Source organism: Solea solea, chromosome 14 (genome assembly GCF_958295425.1).
Source record: "Solea solea chromosome 14, fSolSol10.1, whole genome shotgun sequence".
NCBI classification, from domain to species: Eukaryota; Metazoa; Chordata; class Actinopteri; order Pleuronectiformes; family Soleidae; genus Solea; species Solea solea.
The window spans coordinates 20,436,187-20,459,132 of NC_081147.1; the positions used below are offsets into that span (position 1 = coordinate 20,436,187).

Genomic DNA, 22,946 nt, shown 5'->3' on the forward strand with positions numbered 1-22,946 from the left:
TTGCAGGCTGTAATACTGAGGAGATTTACACAAGATGGAAGAAACAATATTCCAGAGAAATTGTCTGTCTGTTGTTTTATCTATTGCTGTCTGCAATCCTGAAACCAAAACACTCCCATTGTGGCAGGAAGCCACTCTGTTCAAGTCCATCAGCAGCAGCATATTTGTTTAGTCAGACAAGTCATGTCTTCATCATAGAAAGTGAAGATGGTGGAAAACTGTTGTGCCTCAAGACGTCAAAACAGTCGGGGACAAGCAAGAGTGTTTGTCTTCATCACCATAGATGCTGAGATGCTTATCTCATAATTTCGGCTTTTTATCTCATAATTTTTACTTTTTTATCTCATAATTTTGACATTTTATTTCAGAATTTCAACTTTTTATTTTAATAATTATGACTGTTTATCTCATAATTTGACTTTTTATCTCATAATTTCAACTTTTTTCTCATAATTTTACCTTTTTTTCCTCATAATTTCGACTTTTTTATCTCATAATTTTGAATTTGTTTATCTTTTATGCAGGGTATTCCTCACCTTTCCTATGCCATCTGGGATTGGCACCAGATGGATGGTGGAGGATAAAAGCGGTCGAAGATAAATGAATGAATGTTCTTTTACACCCAGAGGTCCTCAGCCACAGCCACATGTGGGGAAACAATAAAGAAGATTAAGGCCACACAAACTTTAAACTGGTTTGTTTTATAATTAAGTGTGCCACAAAGTTCAACATTTATTTTCATCTTTGGAAATAGTTGGCAAAATAATCTTTTCCACAGATTTCAAATTCATAGTTCAGCTGATCTATATTTTAAAGTAATCAAAAGCTCTGGATCCAGTTAATAAATGTCCTTCATTAACACTTATATGAGTTTAAATACCAGCTATAATTGAGTTGTATCATTTTTTTCCTAAGATGAAAAAAACGCGACAAGAACAACAGCAATAATCATACAAGTATCACTGAATTTTATTAAAATTCTATTTACAGCATTTTTACATGGTCGGATAAATGACTAATAACTTTCAAAACAAGTAAAACCCAAAGTAATGAGAATAATTCAAGTTACACGGAAAAAACATGAGAACATATATCATTTTACATTCTTATTCTGATGACACTTTACTGTGTGAAAACATTAGAGAAAAACGTTTAAATGCTTCACTTGTAGCATTTCAAACAAAAAACACACATTTTAATTCATACATAACTCGAGAAAGCACTCGGAGAGAAAGTCCAACAGTCTCATGACAGCTTACATTTCATTTAATTTTTATTTGCGTCTGCTGCACCAGTAAAAATCTAAAAAGTTCTTCTTTGTCAACCCTACAAAATGTCAACAACACAACAGTATACACAACATTGACTTTTTCTCGACAGTAAGACAGAGACTGTCCCTCTCGCACAGTATTTCAGCCCTCGTTCCTCGTCTTTCTACCTTCAGTCCACTCGCGTACAACGAAGAGCCGTTTGTTCCAAAGAGTCTCGGGAATAAATGAAGTCCACGACTTCAGCATCCGTCATCCACAGTCAGCTCCTGCAGCTGCTCCTCAACAGCCTCCATCGGATCTGTGCGCTTCTCCTCTTGACCTCCTGACTCCTGATCGTGTTTCTCTCCTCCTTCATCTTTTTCTTCTCCTTCTTCTTTGTGCGTCTTGTCCTCAGATGCCTCATCACCTCCGTCTGTCTTCGGCTCCTCGCGTCCGTTCTCCAGGTTCTCCGAGCTCTCGAAACAGCCTGAGTCCCTCGGCTCTTTGGCGTCTTCCTTCTTCTCCTCCTCCTCTTCCTCCTCCTCCACCTTCTCCTTCTGCTCCTCCTCTGGCTCTGACTCGTCGTCAGCTGCAAAGACAATCACGTTTTATTTTTCAGAGTCATGGTCCTGCAACCAACCTGCAGTCGCAGCTTTGTTTAGACACTAAACACGATCACGTCATCACCTGTTAATCCCGGTGCTCCTACTTGTTCAATAACTGTTGCTTATTTAGTTCCAGAACAGCATTATCTTTCATTGTGAGTCATATATCTCACCACCTGATGCATATAAGTCCTGTTTTTTGTTCACTCCTGACTGATTTTTAAGTTTTTCTAGCAGAAACATCCATCCACGCATACCCAAGAAATCTGTGAGCCGCGTTCAACCTGCAGTTAACGGTTCAAGTCTCGCTTAATAATTAATAATCTGGAGGAAAGACGAGCTGACTGAGCGTGTGACTGTGAACTTTGAGCGTGATGTTGTGTGTAGCAGCAGAGACATTAAACGTCTAATTACGACGCTGAGGCAGGGAAATAGGAGCGCGGCCGTCATACCATTTCTACACAAACACACGTGACTGAAATCCCTACTTTGATCACCAGAATCATCTCAATGCTATGAGATTATGGTTATAGAGGGTTCTGTTTTCAAGGCTGTCTGTCTGTCTGTTTGCAGGATTACTCAAAAACTACTGAACCCGCTCCCAATTTCCATGACATTTTGTGAAGGATGAGCAAAAATGAACAAAAACAAACCCCATTACATTTCAGAGCGGATTCCATTGATTGTGGTGGCCACGGTGTTATTGTGAGATGAGTTACATGCTCTCGCAGCACTTTCACATCTCAACATTTGATTGAAATCATATCATATATACATATATATATACAGCATATATATATATGTATATATATACATATATGTGGTTATTTGAGTTACTGTTGAATTTCCATCATCTCAAACCAGTCTGTTCATTCTCCGCTGCCCTCTTTATTTTAACCCTGAGAACTTCTGCTTAAAGAACCCTCGAGATGTTTGTGAGTGAACAAGCAGGTGTACCTAATAAAGTGGCTGGTGAGCGCGTAAACGGTGTGTGAACCTACAGTCTCTGAGCAGTTCAGTGGTGTTCAGGATCTTGGAGCGCTGCTCTGGGTCTGTGATGTTCAGCTCGTTGAGGTGAGACTCCTTCAGTCCTGCGAAGTCCTCCAGGTTCTGGAAACCATGCATGGACAACAAGGAGCTCAGCTCCTGGAACACAAGAACATTCACACACACGTTACTTACACAGACTGAGACACGAGGACCGTTTTAGGTTCAGGTTATTGTGTTACCATGAGGCCGATGGTGTCCAGCACCTCCTCCAGAGTTTTGGGTTTGGATTTAGCTCGGTTGGTCTTGCTGCTGCTGCGTGACCTCCTGACGGGAGGACTCTCGTCCGGCAAGAGGTTGACGTAGATGAACTTAAAGGAGCCCATTTTGTTGTTGAGCTTCCCTGTCCACGTCCCGACAGGAGGCTTCTCAATGATGTGGATGATGTCTCCTTTCTGTGAAAGAGAAATGACAAACGATAAATCTGCACTCTCCTGTCTGAGCTGAGTGTTCACACCATGAACCAACATCTCTTTAATGACTGTTTATGTACCAAAAAATACTGTGTTCTTCACAAACAGGAACATGTTTAGACTGTGACACTGCAAGAGTAAAAAAAATAAAAACATGACAAACAAAATCCCAGTAAAACACCAGATAAAATCTGATGATAAATAAAAAGAGAAGGAGACAATCTTCTCACCTGGAGTTTGAGTGACTCCACATCATAGGGACTCGGAATGAAGTCAGTGTGGACCAGAGCACGACCGCAGAACGGTCCATTATATGACACGCCATTCTCCTCCAGTCTCATGCTGTCCCTCTGGCAGTATCCACTGTCCAGGCTCTGTCTGTCACTGCCTGAGGTGAGAAGCAGGGTCAGATAATTGTTATGATGTGTGTGACGTCCACAGACTCAGTGCACAGAGGAGGTGTCTGTGTCAGCGTCTCTGGACTTACTGCCGGACAGCTGGCGGGAGATGGGACTGGGCAGGGTGTCCTCTGACCCTGAGGAGCACACGGACGTCCTCTGTCCTGCACGCAGGTCTGGATGCCAGTCAGCAGAGACGGGAGACAGCTCCTCACCGCTCTCACCCTGAACGGACAGAAGTTTATCTCATCACTTTGAGTTCAGCAGACAATAACAACACATGATGATTTTATATTGGGAAACAAAACTGACCTACATTACAACATAGTACAGAAAAAAAGGAGCAATCATTTGAATTTCATATGTAATTATCATCAAATTGTTAACTGTAGAATGTGGTCAAAATGTGTGTTGGACATAGGACTTTTTTGTCACATTTTGGACGACATACTAACCTATGACTTTTTTGTCAAAATTTGGACGAGATACTAAAGTATGACTTTTTTTTTCAAAATTTGGACGACATACTAACCTATGACTTTTTTGTCAAAATTTGAACGACATACTAAAGTATGACTTTTTTGTCAAAATTTGGACAACATACTATGCTATGACTTATTTGAGTGATTTTGGACGACATACTATACTATGACTTTTTTGTCACATTTTGGACGATATACTAACCTATGACTTTTTTGTCACATTTTGGACGACATACTATACTATGACTTTTTTGACTGATTTTAGACAACATACTATACTATGACTTTTTTGACTGATTTTGGACGACGTACTATACTATGACTTTTTTGTCACATTTTTGACGACATACTAACCTATGACTTTTTTGTCAAAATTTGAACGACATACTAAAGTATGACTTTTTTGTCAAAATTTGGACAACATACTATGCTATGACTTATTTGAGTGATTTTGGACGACATACTATACTATGACTTTTTTGTCACATTTTGGACGATATACTAACCTATGACTTTTTTGTCACATTTTGGACGACATACTATACTATGACTTTTTTGACTGATTTTAGACAACATACTATACTATGACTTTTTTGACTGATTTTGGACGACGTACTATACTATGACGTTTTTGACTGATTTTGGACGACATACTAAAGTATGACTTTTATGTCACATTTTGGACGACATACTAACCTATGACTTTTTTGACTGATTTTGGACGACATACCTATGACTTTTTTGTCACATTTTGGACGACATACTAAAGTATGACTTTTATGTCACATTTTGGACGACATACTAACCTATGACTTTTTTGACTGATTTTAGACGACATATACTATGACTTTTTTGACTGATTTGGGACGACATACTATACTATCACTTTTTTTGTCACATATTGGACGACATACTATACTATGACTTTTTTGACTGATTTTGGACAACATACTATACTATGACTTTTTTGTCATATTTTGGACGACATACTATACTATGACTTTTTTGACTGATTTTGGACGACATACTATACTATGACTTTTTTTGTCACATATTGGACGACATACTATACTATGACTTTTTTGACTGATTTTGGACGATATACTAACCTATGACTTTTTTTTACTGTTTTTGGATGACATACTATACTATGACTTTTTTGTCATATTTTGGACGACATACTAACCTATGACTTTTTTGACTGATTTTGGACGATATACTAACCTATGACTTTTTTTTACTGTTTTTGGATGACATACTATACTATGACTTTTTTGACTGATTTTGGACAACATACTATACTATGACTTTTTTGTCATATTTTGGACGACATACTATACTATGACTTTTTTGACAGATTTTGGACGACATACTATACTATGACTTTTTTTGTCACATATTGGACGACATACTATACTATGACTTTTTTGACTGATTTTGGACAACATACTATACTATGACTTTTTTGACTGATTTTGGACAACATACTATACTATGACTTTTTTTTACTGATTTTGGACGACATACTATACTATGACTTTTTTGTCACATTTTGGACGACATACTAACCTATGACTTTTTTGACTGATTTTGGACGACATATTATAGTATGACTTCTTTGACTGATTTTGGACGACATACTCTACTATGACTTTTTTGACTGATTTTGGACGACATACTATACTATGACTTTTTTGTCACATTTTGGACGACATACTAACCTATGACTTTTTTGACTGATTTTGGACGACATACTATAGTATGACTTCTTTGACTGATTTTGGACGACATACTATACTATGACTTTTTTGTCACATTTTGCACGACATACTAACCTATGACTTTTTCTCAAAATTTGGACGACATACTAACCTATGGCATTTTCATCACATTTTGAAAGACATACTAAAGTATGACTTTTTTGTCAAAATTTGGACGACATACTAACCTATGTCTTTTTCCTCAAAATTTGGACGACATACTGACCTATGGCTTTTTCATCACATTTTGAAAGACATACTAAAGTATGACTTTTTTGTCACATTTTGCACTACATACTAACCTATGATTTTTTTGTCTCATTTTGGAGGAGATATTAACCTATGACTTTTTAGTCAAAATTTGAACGACATACTAAAGTATGACTTTTTTGTCAAAATTTGGACGACGTATTAACCTATTAATTTTTTCTCTAAATTTGGACGACATACTAACCTATGGCTTTTTCATCACATTTTGAAAGACAAACTAAAGTATGACTTTTTTGACTGATTTTGGACGACATACTATAGTATGACTTTTTTGACTGATTTTGGACAACATACTATACTATGACTTTTTTGACTGATTTTGGACGACATACTAACCTATGACTTTTTTGACTGATTTCGGACGACATACTAACCTATGACTTTTTTGACTGATTTTGGACGATATACTAACCTATGACTTTTTTTACTGTTTTTGGATGACATACTATAATATGACTTTTTTGTCATATTTTGGACGACATACTATACTATGACTTTTTTGACTGATTTTGGACGACATACTATACTATGACTTTTTTGTCACATTTTGGACGACATACTAATGTATGGTGTTTTGATGTCATTTAGGACAACATACTAGAGCATGGGTCCACAAGGTTAGTGTAGAGGTTAGTACTCTCGCCTTTGAAAATACAGATCCGGGTTCAACCCCACGTTGGAACAAGTGCCCTCTGCATTCCTGAACTGTGTTGGTGCTGTTTTGGACGACATACTATAGTATGACTTCTTTGACTGATTTTGGACGACATACTATACTATGACTTTTTTGACTGATTTTGGACAACATACTATACTATGACTTTTTTGACTGATTTTGGACGACATACTAACCTATGACTTTTTTGACTGATTTCGGACGACATACTATACTATGACGTTTTTGACTGATGTTGGACAACATACTATACTATGACTTTTTTGACTGATTTTGGACGACATACTATACTATGACGTTTTTGACTGATTTTGAAAGACATACTAAAGTATGACTTTTTTTGTCAAAATTTGAACGACATACTAACCTATGACTTTTTTTGTCACATTTTGGACGACAAACTAACTTATGACTTTTTTGTGACAATTTGGACGACATACTAAAGTATGACTTTTTTCTCAAAATTTGGATGACATACTAACCTATGACTTTTTTCTCAAAATTTGGATGACATACTAACCTATGACTTTTTTCTCAAAATTTGGACAACATACTAACCTATGACTTTTTTCTCAAAATTTGGACGACATACTAACCTATGGCATTTTTATCACATTTTGAAAGACATACTAAAGTATGACTTTTTTGTCAAAATTTTGAAAGACATACTAACCTATGGCTTTTTCGTCACATTTTGAAAGACATACTAAAGTATGACTTTTTTCTCAAAATTTGGACGACATACTAACCTATGACTTTTTTCTCAAAATTTGGACGACATACTAACCTATGGCATTTTCATCACATTTTGAAAGACATACTAAAGTATGACTTTTTTGTCAAAATTTTGACGACATACTAACCTATGGCTTTTTCGTCACATTTTGAAAGACATACTAAAGTATGACTTTTTTCTCAAAATTTGGACGACATACTAACCGATGGCATTTTCATCACATTTTGAAAGACATACTAAAGTATGACTTTTTTGTAAAAATTTGGACGACATACTAACCTATGGCATTTTCATCACATTTTGAAAGACATACTAAAGTATGCCTTTTTTGTCAAAATTTTGACGACATACTAACCTATGACTTTTTTGTCAAAATTTGGAAGACATACTAAAGTATGACTTTTTTGTCACATTTTGCACGACATACTAACCTATGACTTTTTTCTCAAAATTTGGACGACATACTAACCTATGGCATTTTCATCACATTTTGAAAGACATACTAAAGTATGACTTTTTTGTCAAAATTTTGACGACATACTAACCTATGGCTTTTTCGTCACATTTTGAAAGACATAATAAAGTATGACCTTTTTCTCAAAATTTGGACGACATACTAACCTATGACTTTTTTCTCAAAATTTGGACGACATACTAACCTATGGCATTTTCATCACATTTTGAAAGACAAACTAAAGTATGACTTTTTTGTCAAAATTTTGACGACATACTAACCTATGGCTTTTTCGTCACATTTTGAAAGACATACTAAAGTATGACTTTTTTCTCAAAATTTGGACGACATACTAACCGATGGCATTTTCATCACATTTTGAAAGACATACTAAAGTATGACTTTTTTGTAAAAATTTGGACGACATACTAACCTATGGCATTTTCATCACATTTTGAAAGACATACTAAAGTATGCCTTTTTTCTCAAAATTTGGACGACATACTAACCTATGACTTTTTTGTCAAAATTTGGACGACATACTAACCTATGACTTTTTTGTCAAAATTTGGACGACATACTAACCTATGATTTTTTTCTCACAATTTGGACGACATACTAACCTATGGCTTTTTCATCACATTTTGAAAGACAAACTAAAGTATGACTTTTTTGTCAAAATAATGACGACATACTAACCTATGACTTTTTTGACTGATTTTGGACGACATACTATACTATGACTTTTTTGACTGATTTTGGACAACATACTATGCTATGACTTTTTTGACTGATTTTGGACGACATACTAACCTATGACTTTTTTGACTGATTTCGGACGACATACTAACCTATGACTTTTTTGACTGATTTTGGACGATATACTAACCTATGACTTTTTTTACTGTTTTTGGATGACATACTATACTATGACTTTTTTGTCATATTTTGGACGACATACTATACTATGACTTTTTTGACTGATTTTGGACGACATACTATACTATGACTTTTTTGTCACATTTTGCACGACATACTAACCTATGACTTTTTTCTCAAAATTTGGACGACATACTAACCTATGGCATTTTCATCACATTTTGAAAGACATACTAAAGTATGACTTTTTTGTAAAAATTTTGACGACATACTAACCTATGGCTTTTTCGTCACATTTTGAAAGACATACTAAAGTATGACTTTTTTCTCAAAATTTGGACGACATACTAACCTATGACTTTTTTCTCAAAATTTGGACGACATACTAACCTATGGCATTTTCATCACATTTTGAAAGACATACTAAAGTATGACTTTTTTGTCAAAATTTTGACGACATACTAACCTATGGCTTTTTCGTCACATTTTGAAAGACATACTAAAGTATGACTTTTTTCTCAAAATTTGGACGACATACTAACCGATGGCATTTTCATCACATTTTGAAAGACATACTAAAGTATGACTTTTTTGTAAAAATTTGGACGACATACTAACCTATGGCATTTTCATCACATTTTGAAAGACATACTAAAGTATGCCTTTTTTCTCAAAATTTGGACGACATACTAACCTATGACTTTTTTGTCAAAATTTGGACGACATACTAACCTATGGCTTTTTCATCACATTTTGAAAGACAAACTAAAGTATGACTTTTTTGTCAAAATAATGACGACATACTAACCTATGACTTTTTTGACTGATTTTGGACTACATACTAACCTATGACTTTTTTGACTGATTTTGGACGACATACTATAGTATGACTTCTTTGACTGATTTTGGACGACATACTATACATGACTTTTTTGACTGATTTTGGACAACATACTATACTATGACTTTTTTGTCAAAATTTTGACGACATACTAACCTATGGCTTTTTCGTCACATTTTGAAAGACATACTAAAGTATGACTTTTTTCTCAAAATTTGGACGACATACTAACCGATGGCATTTTCATCACATTTTGAAAGACATACTAAAGTATGACTTTTTTGTAAAAATTTGGACGACATACTAACCTATGGCATTTTCATCACATTTTGAAAGACATACTAAAGTATGCCTTTTTTCTCAAAATTTGGACGACATACTAACCTATGACTTTTTTGTCAAAATTTGAACGACATACTAAAGTATGACTTTTTTCTCAAAATTTGGACGACATACTAACCTATGATTTTTTTCTCAAAATTTGGACGACATACTAACCTATGGCTTTTTCATCACATTTTGAAAGACAAACTAAAGTATGACTTTTTTGTCAAAATAATGACGACATACTAACCTATGACTTTTTTGACTGATTTTGGACTACATACTAACCTATGACTTTTTTGACTGATTTTGGACGACATACTATAGTATGACTTCTTTGACTGATTTTGGACGACATACTATACTATGACTTTTTTGACTGATTTTGGACAACATACTATACTATGACTTTTTTGACTGATTTTGGACGACATACTAACATATGACTTTTTTGACTGATTTCGGACGACATACTAACCTATGACTTTTTTGACTGATTTTGGACGATATACTAACCTATGACTTTTTTTACTGTTTTTGGATGACATACTATACTATGACTTTTTTGTCATATTTTGGACGACATACTATACTATGACTTTTTTGACTGATTTTGGACGACATACTATACTATGACTTTTTTGTCACATTTTGGACGACATACTATACTATGACTTTTTTGACTGATTTGGACGACATACTATACTATGACTTTTTTGTCACATTTTGGACGACATACTAATGTATGGTGTTTTGATGTCATTTAGGACAACATACTAGAGCATGGGTCCACAAGGTTAGTGTTGAGGTTAGTACTCTCGCCTTTGAAAATACAGATGCGGGTTCAACCCCAGGTTGGAACAAGTGCCCTCTGCATTCCTGAACTGTGTTGGTGCTGTTTTGGACGACATACTATAGTATGACTTCTTTGACTGATTTTGGACGACATACTATACTATGACGTTTTTGACTGATGTTGGACAACATACTATACTATGACTTTTTTGACTGATTTTGGACGACATACTATACTATGACGTTTTTGACTGATTTTGAAAGACATACTAAAGTATGACTTTTTTTGTCAAAATTTGAACGACATACTAACCTATGACTTTTTTTGTCACATTTTGGACGACAAACTAACTTATGACTTTTTTGTCACAGTTTGGACGACATACTAAAGTATGACTTTTTCGTCAAAATTTGAACGACGTACTAACCTATGACTTTTTTCTCAAAATTTGGATGACATACTAACCTATGACTTTTTTCTCAAAATTTGGATGACATACTAACCTATGACTTTTTTCTCAAAATTTGGACAACATACTAACCTATGACTTTTTTCTCAAAATTTGGACGACATACTAATCTATGGCATTTTCATCACATTTTGAAAGACATACTAAAGTATGACTTTTTTGTCAAAATTTTGACGACATACTAACCTATGGCTTTTTCGTCACATTTTGAAAGACATACTAAAGTATGACTTTTTTCTCAAAATTTGGACGACATACTAACCTATGACTTTTTTCTCAAAATTTGGACGACATACTAACCTATGACTTTTTTCTCAAAATTTGGACGACATACTAACCTATGACTTTTTTCTCAAAATTTGGACGACATACTAACCTATGACTTTTTTCTCAAAATTTGGACAACATACTAACCTATGACTTTTTTCTCAAAATTTGGACGACATACTAATCTATGGCATTTTCATCACATTTTGAAAGACATACTAAAGTATGACTTTTTTGTCAAAATTTTGACGACATACTAACCTATGGCTTTTTCGTCACATTTTGAAAGACATACTAAAGTATGACTTTTTTCTCAAAATTTGGACGACATACTAACCTATGACTTTTTTCTCAAAATTTGGACGACATACTAACCTATGACTTTTTTCTCAAAATTTGGACGACATACTAACCTATGACTTTTTTCTCAAAATTTGGACGACATACTAACCTATGACTTTTTTCTCAAAATTTGGACGACATACTAACCTATGGCATTTTCATCACATTTTGAAAGACATACTAAAGTATGACTTTTTTGTCAAAATTTTGACGACATACTAACCTATGGCTTTTTCGTCACATTTTGAAAGACATACTAAAGTATGACTTTTTTGTAAAAATTTGGACGACATACTAACCTATGGCATTTTCATCACATTTTGAAAGACATATTAAAGTATGCCTTTTTTCTCAAAATTTGGACGACATACTAACCTATGACTTTTTTCTCAACATTTGGACGACATACTAACCTATGACTTTTTTCTCAAAATTTGGACGACATACTAACCTATGACTTTTTTGTCAAAATTTGGAAGATATACTAAAGTATGACTTTTTTGTCACATTTTGCACGACATACTAACCTATGATTTTTTTGTCACATTTTGGAGGACATATTAACCTATGACTTTTTTGTCAAAATTTGAACGACATACTAAAGTATGACTTTTTTCTAAAAATTTCAACGACATACTAAAGTATGACTTTTTTGTCAAAATTTTGACGACATACTAACCTATGGTTTTTCGTCACATTTTGAAAGACATACTAAAGTATGACTTTTTTGTCAAAATTTTGAAGACATCCTAACCTATGACTTTTTTCTCAAAATTTGGACGACATACTAAAGTATGACTTTTTTGTCACATTTTGGAGGACATATTAACCTATGACTTTTTTGTCAAAATTTGAACGACATACTAAAGTATGACTTTTTTGTCAAAATTTGGACGACATACTAAGGTATGACTTTTTGTCAAAATTTGGACGACGTATTAACCTATTACTTTTTTCTCAAAATTTGGACAACATACTAACCTATGATTTTTTTCTCAAAATTTGGACGACATACTAAAGTATGACTTTTTTGTCAAAATTATGACGACATACTAACCTATGACTTCTTAGTCACATTTTGGACGACATACTAACCTATGACTTTTTAGTCACATTTTGGACGACATACTAACCTATGGCTTCTTCGTCACATTTTGCACGACATACTAACCTATGACTTTTTTCTCAAAATTTGGACGACATACTAACGACATACTAACCTATGGCTTTTTCGTCACATTTTGAAAGACATACTAAAGTATGCCTTTTTTCTCAAAATTTGGACGACATACTAACCTATGACTTTTTTCTCAAAATTTGGACGACATACAAACCTATGACTTTTTTCTCAAAATTTGGACGACATACTAACCTATGTCTTTTTTCTCAAAATTTGGACGACATACTGACCTATGGCTTTTTCATCAAAATTTGAACGACATACTAAAGTATGACTTTTTTGTCAAAATTTGGAAGACATACTAAAGTATGACTTTTTTGTGAAAATTTAGAAGACATACTAAAGTATGACTTTTTTGTCACATTTTGCACGACATACTAACTTATGATTTTTTTGTCACATTTTGGAGGACATATTAACCTATGACTTTTTTGTCAAAATTTGAACGACATACTAACCTATGATTTTTTTCTCAAAATTTGGACGACATACTAACCTATGGCTTTTTCATCACATTTTGAAAGACAAACTAAAACTGACTTTTTTGTCAAAATTATGACGACATATTAACCTATGACTTTTTTGTCACATTTTGGAGGACATATTAACCTATGGCTTTTTCGTCACATTTTGGACGACTATGACTTTTTTGTCAAAATTTGGACGACATACTAAAGTATAACTTTTTTGTCAAAATTTGAACGACATACTAAAGTATGACTTTTTTGTCAAAATTTGAACGACATACTAACCTATGTCTTTTTTCTCTAAATTTGGACGACAAACTAACCTATGGCTTTTTCATCACATTTTGAAAGACATACTAAAGTATGACTTTTTTGTCAAAATTTTGGAGGACATATTAACCTATGACTTTTTTGTCAAAATTTTAACGACATACTAAAGTATGACTTTTTTGTCAAAATTTGGACGACATACTAAAGTATGACTTTTTTGTCACATTTTGCACGACATACTAACCTATGATTTTTTTGTCACATTTTGGAGGACATATAAACCTATGACTTTTTTGTAAAAATTTGGACGACGTACTTACCTATGGCTTTTTCGTCACATTTTGAAAGACATACTAAAATATGACTTTTTTATGAATTCTTTTAACACATTTTGGACGACATACTAATGTATGACTTTGAAAAAGTGTTGAAAAAATCCCACATTTAGACAAATTTAAATATATATATTATTTTACAGATTGTTCCTGCATTAATGTGTCAGTGGTTGGCCTAGATGAAGATAAATATGATAACTGACTTTTGATGAGTTTTCATTTGTAGCATGCATCATGTTCCCTCTTAAGGGAGAAATAAAATTATAACTTACGTACACATTTACGTTCTGCTTTTGAATTTTGATTTTTTTTGTCGTTGTTAAATTTGTCCACTAGATGGAGACAAAAAGTAAATGTCTCAGTTTCAAAAGTGTCATGTATTTTGTCCAACAATGAATCGTAAACACTAGTTCAGGGTATCCACGGTTGCATGATGATGTTACTCTGCCATTTTATTAGGTGAATCTAATAAAATACCCGCACCTGGTGTGGTTTTTCTGCAGACACATGGTCGTGGTCAGAGATGTTTTTCTGAATAAATAGGTTGTGGTTATTTTAGTTACTGTTTTACATTTATATTATTATTTATATTATTTGGAAATAGTCTGCTTATTTTCCTCTGATGCCTGACATCAAAACAAGATCAACGTTTTCTCTTTTTCATTCTTTGTAATGGTTCATGTGTGATAATCACCACAAAAAGATGAACAGTTTCTGAAAAACTTCCAACAACCAGGACACATTCACAGAAATCACCTCTCTCCATCATTCTGATGCTCAGTGTGAACTTCAGCAGCTTGTAGTGATCTGATGTCTCTAGTTACCTTGATGATGTTTTTAGGACTGATTAAATAATGTTAAAAAGCCCTGCATAGACCCTGATTATTTGACTGAACTTTAAAGGACAAATACACTATAACAACAAGGATGTGTATTTAATATTTTAACTTCTTCACTAATGTTGTACATTACTTGACTTCCCCCTGCTTCATATTTTGAGTTTTATTTATTGCACCCAAAGGTGTAATGTACATAAAACGTATTATTATTATTATTATTAGTAGTAGTATAATAATGTCTGCATTGGTAAATTAGTTAAACAGGTGTGTAATAAGGTCACTGTAAGTTGAACAGGTTGTTTTTTTTACCCCCTCCTCAGCCAGAGCTTTCTGCACCATCTTGGACGTTTTGCGAGTCATGGTGCGTGAGATGACGTTGCGCCATGTCTTGCCCAGTTTGCTGCCACTTTTTACCGCCTCCTCTGCTGTGACGCTCTCTGCCGCCTGTGATCAGAGGCAAACGGGTCAACAACATAAGCAGAAATGTACATAAAATGTACATAAAATGTACAATAAGTCAAGTCATCAAGTCAAAATGTCAAAAGTCAAAGTCAGTGCCTATGACTCTCATAGTGACAAAAACAACCCACTTCTCACAAACTAGACTTTGTGGTTAATAAGGGTTTGGAATATACACAAACTGAGTAAACCCACAAACACACACACACACAGACACAGGAAAACACACACCTGTGTGCTCTGCAATGATAGCTAATGATGTATTCAGTGTTTGTTAGTGAGGCACTTTGATGCAGCAGACACTTGGTTTGAGGTTGTGTCCTCTGTAAAGAGCAAAGATGAACACGGACAAAGTGATCTGACCTCAGTGAGGAGTTGAAACAATTACTCCATTAATCGATTATTAATCGATTACTAAATTAATAGTCAACTATTTTGATAATTGATTAATCGGTTTGAATCTTTCTTCATGATAAACAAGATTTCTGATTGTTTCAGCTTCTTTCTGTGAATATTTTCTTCATTTCCTTGCTCCATTTAACAAAGAAATCATTAAAACTCAATTATTTTGGTTTGTGGACAAAACAAAGTTTGAGAACCTCATCATGTGCAGGTTTGACAAACACTGATCAACAATTTTTTTTAACGTTGTCTGATATTTTATGGACCAAACATTCATTGGAAAAAATAATCGACAGATTAATCGATTATGAAAATAATCTTTAGTTGCAGCTCTACTTTAAACAGAGAAAAGCTATAAACAAAAATGGGTAAGTTTTTTTTATTCTTGTTTGTTTTTAATTGGTATTTTCATGCTATGATTTATGCTTCATGAATTTGTTTTTAATGCCGTGTGTGTGTCTGTAATGCTTTTATTTTGTAAAGCACTTTGATAACCTGTGGGCTATATAGAAATAAAGTACATTTACATTGACATAACATAAAAATAGGAAATACCTTTTTTTGTGTGTTTGTTAACAATAAAATAAAAGCGTTCCCAAATGTTTTCATTTTCAATTTCTCTTCTCTTTTCTCTTCACTGTGCTCCACAGTGAAGAGAAATACTGTGTATTTTCCGGGTGTAACATTCAGTAACCACAATGACACATTCACACCCACACTGCTGTCACACACACACACACACATAGAGATGCAGTTTGTTTTCTGAGTCAAAATAGAGAGCTAAAGATGTTAAGAGGGTTAAAGTGAACATGCTCAGGCTCTGTGGTGGATGAAGACCTTCACCTTCATGAAGTGTAATGTGTGTGAGGTTCTGTGCTTGACAAGCTCACATCACAGGACATCCTGTCTGTCTGTCTGCACACACACACACACACACACACACACACACACACGGCTCTGCTCGCTCTCATCTGTGCAATACTTCTCCTTCTTACTTCCTCTCTTCTCCTCTTTTTTTTTTTTTTAACATGTGCCAACTTCCACCCACGATATGCAGAACATTACTGGGAAGTTATTAAAGTTCTTTTAAATAAAAAAAAAGAAAAAAGAGAAGACATTTGCGAACAGTGTGTGTGTGTGTGTGTGTGTGTGTGGGGGGGGGGGTGTTAAATCAGGAAGCTCACTGATAACAAACTCAGCTTGGCCTCTGGAGTCTTTGTAGAATGAGGAAGAGCGAGACAAATTACCTGAAAAGAGCTGTCATTCAGGGACTATAAACTAAAAAAAAAGTTATAAACAGCATCCACTTCAGCTTTTCAAACAAACAAAGAGAGGTAAAACAAAATAAGCTCATCTTACATTCTCCTCCAGAGTGAAGTCCTTGTCTGATGCCACAGGACTGCTGGGTTTGTGCTTCATAAAATCCTTGAAACTGCTGGACCTTTGCAGACTGAGCTGTGGACACACGATGACATGAAATCACAATCAGAGGAGCAAGGTGTTGAAATCGTAAACCATACCAGAGACACGTCTGTCGGTTGGTGGTTGTTTTTTTAATGCAAACGCTGATAAAGATGAACTCATGACTCATTATCATCTCTGCACACACTGAATGTACAGTTTTTCCAACAGCTTATGTCTCACGTGCTTATCGACGACATGCACTGCAACACATGAAGCAACTGCTGCTGCTCAGTGGCTCTTAAAAGGTCAGCGGTGTCACATTCAGGAGGGTTTTGACAGAACGGTGTATTTAAGTGCACTGAACTTGCAAGAATAGTTTCAGAAGTTCACCTCGACCAGGGCTCTGCAGTGGCTCCTCCCTGTAGCTTTGACAAAAAATATGTTTATCTTTATTTTCGTTCTCTCTTTCAAAGCGAACACTGCGTCAAATGCAACAAACTGTTTTTCCACTTGATCAAGTGAAGAAAATCCTTGTGATGCAGCTGCGTTTGTTTATTTCACATTCTCATACAGTGCTGGAATATTATTTATTTATTAGGTTTTCTCAAGCAGGAACTTTATCAAATCTAACTTCATACATTATGTTATCTTCATTTTATGGATCCAGATTGCATTTATTTGGGTGGAGAAGGGACAAAAATGGCTCTTTTAATACTTAAGGTTGCAGACGCCTGATCTCGACCTTCAGCAGGCAAACAATTTTTGTTTCTGTGAACGTGTGCGTCATCGCCAGTGAATCCAAAATATGAAAAAAAAAGAAGAATAAATCTGCTGTCCCTAATCTTTATATCAGGGGTCTCAAACTCAAATGACCTGTCACCACATGAGCAGTCAAGTGAAAAAAAAAGGTCCACCTTTTTGAGGAAAAAGACAATGAAATAATAATTTTATAATAACATAATTTGAAATTAAAAAGTGTTTTGATATGACACAATAACTAGTTCACAACATAAATGTATTTACGATGCAAAAAATGAATCTATTGATGAAACAAAAGCATACAGAAATATCTCATTATAGCTTGAGATTGATTGGGGGGGGGGCGTGGGTTCATATGCACTCCAGGCAAGGACCTTGCTTTACAGAGGTCGCCATCTTGTACTGTTCTGTTTCTGCAGCAGCTCAAACAGACAAACCACTTTCAAGACAACATTGAAGTTGTTGGAATCTACAGTCTCACCATTAGATGTCATCATTTCTTTCACACTGGATCTTTAATAATATTGATAACAAAACACAACAACAATAATAATAATAGTAATACATACAGTTAAAAATGAATAAATCATTTCAATAATGACTTCTTTTCATTATCATAAATAGATCTGTTGAAGGTTTTATTGATCGACAACCATATATAACAGTTTTTTGTTTTTATGTAAAAACACATTGAGTTGTAATGTGCTGTCAACTGTTTTATTGTTATAACTCATATATGACTACATTTCCCCGTGCGTGTTATCATTGTTTTTGATTGCTGGTTGAAACCACAGGAAACGGGTGAACTGCTGGCAGCCAATCATTGCAGATGTGCAGTCAGCGCTGGCAGATGATAGTCTCCATCAAAATATAACCAACCTCAGCAGTCGAGGCAAATGCCGGTTTGAGTTTTTCTTTTTTTTTTTTCAACCACACTTCACTTCCCTTTAAAGCCATGAAACCTTCAGATACACGAATCCTCTGTGAATACTGATCATGTCATGGAACAGTGACGCTCTCTAGCCTCGGCGATCGCCACCGGTAATTATGCGAGGAGACAGAGGCGCAGAGAACAAAGCCAGTGAGAGACATAATGACAACGTGCAAATTTGACCACAGCGCGAGAGATGTGGATGGAAAATGAGGCTCTGGTGTGAAGCGTAGGAGGCTCAGGCTCATGTTGGCAACTGGAGACTCAGGGAGCCAAAGCCACAAAAGTCAGCTCTGACTCAAACGACATCTGTAGCAATGATTCACCCTGACAGAATACAGGAACCAGAGGAGCACACAGAATAAACTTCTACACAGGAACAGCATCTTCCAGAGATTTGTGTTTCTTTGTAACTGTGTGCGTCACCACAAAAGTTTGAGCTGACATCCTGTGTCGAAAAGGATGTTCACACCAAAATGGCTGCACAATTCTACTGTATTCACATCATAACATTCACCATCATCACATTATATGACTGTACATTAATAAAAGCCCAATTTCACCACAGGGACTTTCTCACCTTGACCAAAACAAAGCAAAAAAAACCTCAACTCACCTTCTTCTTCTGCACCTGCTCCTTCTCTGAGGCATTTGAAGGCCGTCGCCTCAACATCTTCCTCAGTGGTCCTCGAAAGTCTCTGTGCACAAACAAGGTTTTAATGCCCTTTAATCAGGGTTCGCGTCACTGTGATCTCGCCGCCAGCGATAGACAACAACACAGAGGAAGACAGAGCGGCTCTCTGCTGCTGCTGCTGCTGCAGTCAAGTGAAGAACAGAAGCTTTGAGAGGAAGTCACACGGCCACACAGAGACCGAAGAGGCAAAACCATTTCTCCCCCCCCCCCCTCAGTGTTCAGGTTTACACATGACTTCTCTGGGTTTGTTACACATACTTTTTAGACTTGTGAAGTGTGCAAAACAAAATAAACACCGGAGTGTTTAAGTCCAGACCCAAGTCCTTCTTTAGACCAAAGACAAAAACATGTCATCCACATGACCCATAGTTAGGTTTCAGTTGGAAGACCTGTTGGAAAATAAACAGGTCTTTGACCAGAAGGACTGGACAGTCGGGTCCACCTTAAAAAATATTACACATATTATCAAGATTAAAACAATAGATCTATTTAAAATCATGTATCATCATCATAATACACCACAAACAACACTGAGGCAAACACAGCAAGCTGAATTATGCAGTTCTTTCTTTTTGACACTGATGGGTAAACTATATTCCATGCAGAAGAACATCTTTCACGACCTTGATATTAGCAGCTCAAATAATACACTAATACAAAATAATTGAGATTTAGTTATTCAGGATAGTCGTTTGGGGATCCTGTGTAAATTGGTGTGGAATGGACAGTGAAAAGGCATATTTTAATACAACTTTGAGTGTTGATTTAACTTAATGTGAGTTCTGTGTCTTCTGGAGATATTGTTGTCAAAGTGTTCAAGTGACGGATGCAGCAGGTTTAGTTTTGGTACTTTGAAATAAATATACAGTAAATGCGAAGAAAGAACCTCGAGTTGTGTATATCACCTTGTTATTTAATTCTGTATTGTTCGTTATTGTTCGTTATTAATTCAGTAACGTAGGAGAGGCACTGATGTGACGTCAGTGTCATTTTTGTAGAATCAGTCACAGTTAAGTCCCTACATTTTGGTGCCGAAACCTGGTACAGGACGGAAGATTGTGATGTCTAATAAAAATGACAAATCACCGTGAAGAGGTCTTGCTTCCTACAGGTTTTCACAGCCTGGTTCAGCCCAGCACACAAGCCGGGTGCTGGTGCTGGTCTGGTCTGGTCTGGGAACTCCTCCTCCTCTAAAAGATAATGAATGACAAACCAGCTCACACCACCTGCAGTGTCACAGCAAAAATAATTGTGATTGCAATAAAAAACATGCACATTGCAATCACTTTATTATTACTTATTTTGTTGAATTGTACTGTAGATAGAATATGTTTTTGGGTGAGAAAAGAATTTCAAACAAGATAAATCATGATGCCTTTGAAAGACCCCATGATTTATAACATGTAAATATATGTATATATTGTTGTGCACATCCAGTATATGTATGGATTGATGTGTGTTGTGTGTTTATATATCCACATTTATTAGTTTTCTTATTTGTTTTAATCATGATTACACAGATAATCTTAAAAATGTCTTGGATGACTGCTCCATGAGCCTTTAAGGGGACATCTAAACCTGAGTGACGGGTGCAGTCTCTGCAAGAATATTTATTTATGATTTACTCTATTCACAGTTATCCAGATAATGTAAGTTCTCTTGATGATGACGTGGGATAATCGTCCAACCCTTAATCACAGCAGACACGATTTGACCTGTGAAAACACCCTGACCAGACGATGACTCTTTGGGAGCCATTGGTCTCAAACGTGCAAATAATAGTCGTCATTGCGGCCGAAACATGTGGAAGTGAGAGATCTGCACAGATGACAGATTTAGAAACTAACAGCTGTCTGCAGCTGCAGCAGAGACTGCCTGCCAACGGCTACAAGTCCAGTTTCATCAGGACATTTTATGCAGAAAACGCTTTCTGAGACTAACAGGTTTAAAGGTCGAAGGACTTGCTGACACTGTAAAAATAGCAAAATGAAGACAAAGACAACTTGTGTGACTCACAGACATGCGCATGCTTCTGAATATACACTCATCCAGCACTGTTAGTAACAAGAGAGGGAAGTACAGTGTAAGTCAAGGTTAGCTTGTTTTTGGTGGTGGTGGTGGTGGTGGGGGGGGCGTTAAGCAAACCACATGATAAAATGATGCCCTATTTCAGTTTCCTGTCATTTGACTGAAGGCTGGCAACTGTCTGCAGAGCGTCAAGGTAGTGTGTGAAACTGATAAACAAAAGGTTGACTGCTTTTGAAGGAACTGAGAAAAAAGAGTGCAAGACGGCAGAAGTACACATTTAGACCCTCTACTCAAGTAAAAGTAGCAATACTTCACTGTGAAATAGAAGTAAAAGTACAGAATGAGGAGTATCCTTTAATAGAATTGTAAGAAATGAAAGTAAAGGCGCTCCTCCTGCAGGGTAGCACCTATTACATACTGATTAATGAATGTAGCTCATGTCATTGTTTTTTGTTGTTGCATTTATACTAAAATAATGTTTTTGAGAAGAAGATCTATGAGACTAACTAAACAAACAACTACACAAGTGTAACTGCTGTTTCCTTAAAAGCTGTGTTGTAGAAGTCATTTTTTGAGAACTATCATTGTCAAAAATGTGAAATCAAGTCCTTTCACCCGCCTTTTATCTTTTACCATATTTGAATTACTGTGCAGGTGTGGGGAAACACCTACAGAAGCAATATTCAACCAAGATATATATAATGCAGGAAAGCAGAGTAATAAATAACGCACCTATCTACTCATGCATCCACCCACCCACCAACTTCCATCATCCGCCTAACCACCCACCCACCTACGTACCTACCTATATCCATCTTTTCTCATTTAAATGTGAAACATTCAGTGTTACATGAGTCATAAGCCTTATCACTAATGAGTGGAAACCATATAAAATGTGAATGTTAAATGACCTGCAGGTCGAAGAGTCAACACTGTATGTGCAAATGGAAGAAGATCAACAACATCCAGACTGCTGTAGGCCGGCAAGTGTCTTCTCCCGGTGGCAGCAAGCACCAAAATGATGTTTCTGGGAATATTAAAACATATATCGCACCTGTCAGCCAACAATATTAACATAACATTCAAAACAATATTTTTTTTGATAGCCCAAAAGTGATCAGACACCTCTCTTTTAAAGAGTGTTACTTTAATAAAATAATAATTACCTG

At 35.6% G+C, this 22,946-nt stretch overlaps 1 protein-coding gene across 3 annotated transcripts; it reads right to left on the reverse strand.

Annotated features, from left to right (window-relative positions):
- Positions 1-948: 948 nt before the first annotated feature.
- On the reverse strand, positions 949-22,812 carry sash3 (SAM and SH3 domain containing 3). Of its 3 annotated transcripts, XM_058649395.1 has the most exons (11): positions 22,689-22,812; positions 20,836-20,939; positions 19,672-19,753; positions 17,321-17,416; positions 17,209-17,232; positions 15,410-15,544; positions 3,803-3,938; positions 3,546-3,703; positions 3,085-3,297; positions 2,857-3,001; positions 949-1,839 (listed from the first exon to the last, which is right to left on the reverse strand). In XM_058649395.1, the coding sequence occupies exons 3-11, from the start codon at positions 19,726-19,728 to the stop codon at positions 1,511-1,513; spliced, it is 1,293 nt and encodes a 430-aa protein (XP_058505378.1). In that variant the 5' UTR covers positions 19,729-19,753; positions 20,836-20,939; positions 22,689-22,812; the 3' UTR covers positions 949-1,510. The 3 variants fall into 3 exon arrangements, with proteins under 3 accessions (XP_058505378.1, XP_058505377.1, XP_058505380.1); XM_058649394.1 differs by lacking the exons at positions 20,836-20,939; positions 22,689-22,812 and having other exon boundaries at positions 19,672-19,940; XM_058649397.1 differs by lacking the exons at positions 17,209-17,232; positions 20,836-20,939; positions 22,689-22,812 and having other exon boundaries at positions 19,672-19,936.
- Positions 22,813-22,946: the final 134 nt, after the last annotated feature.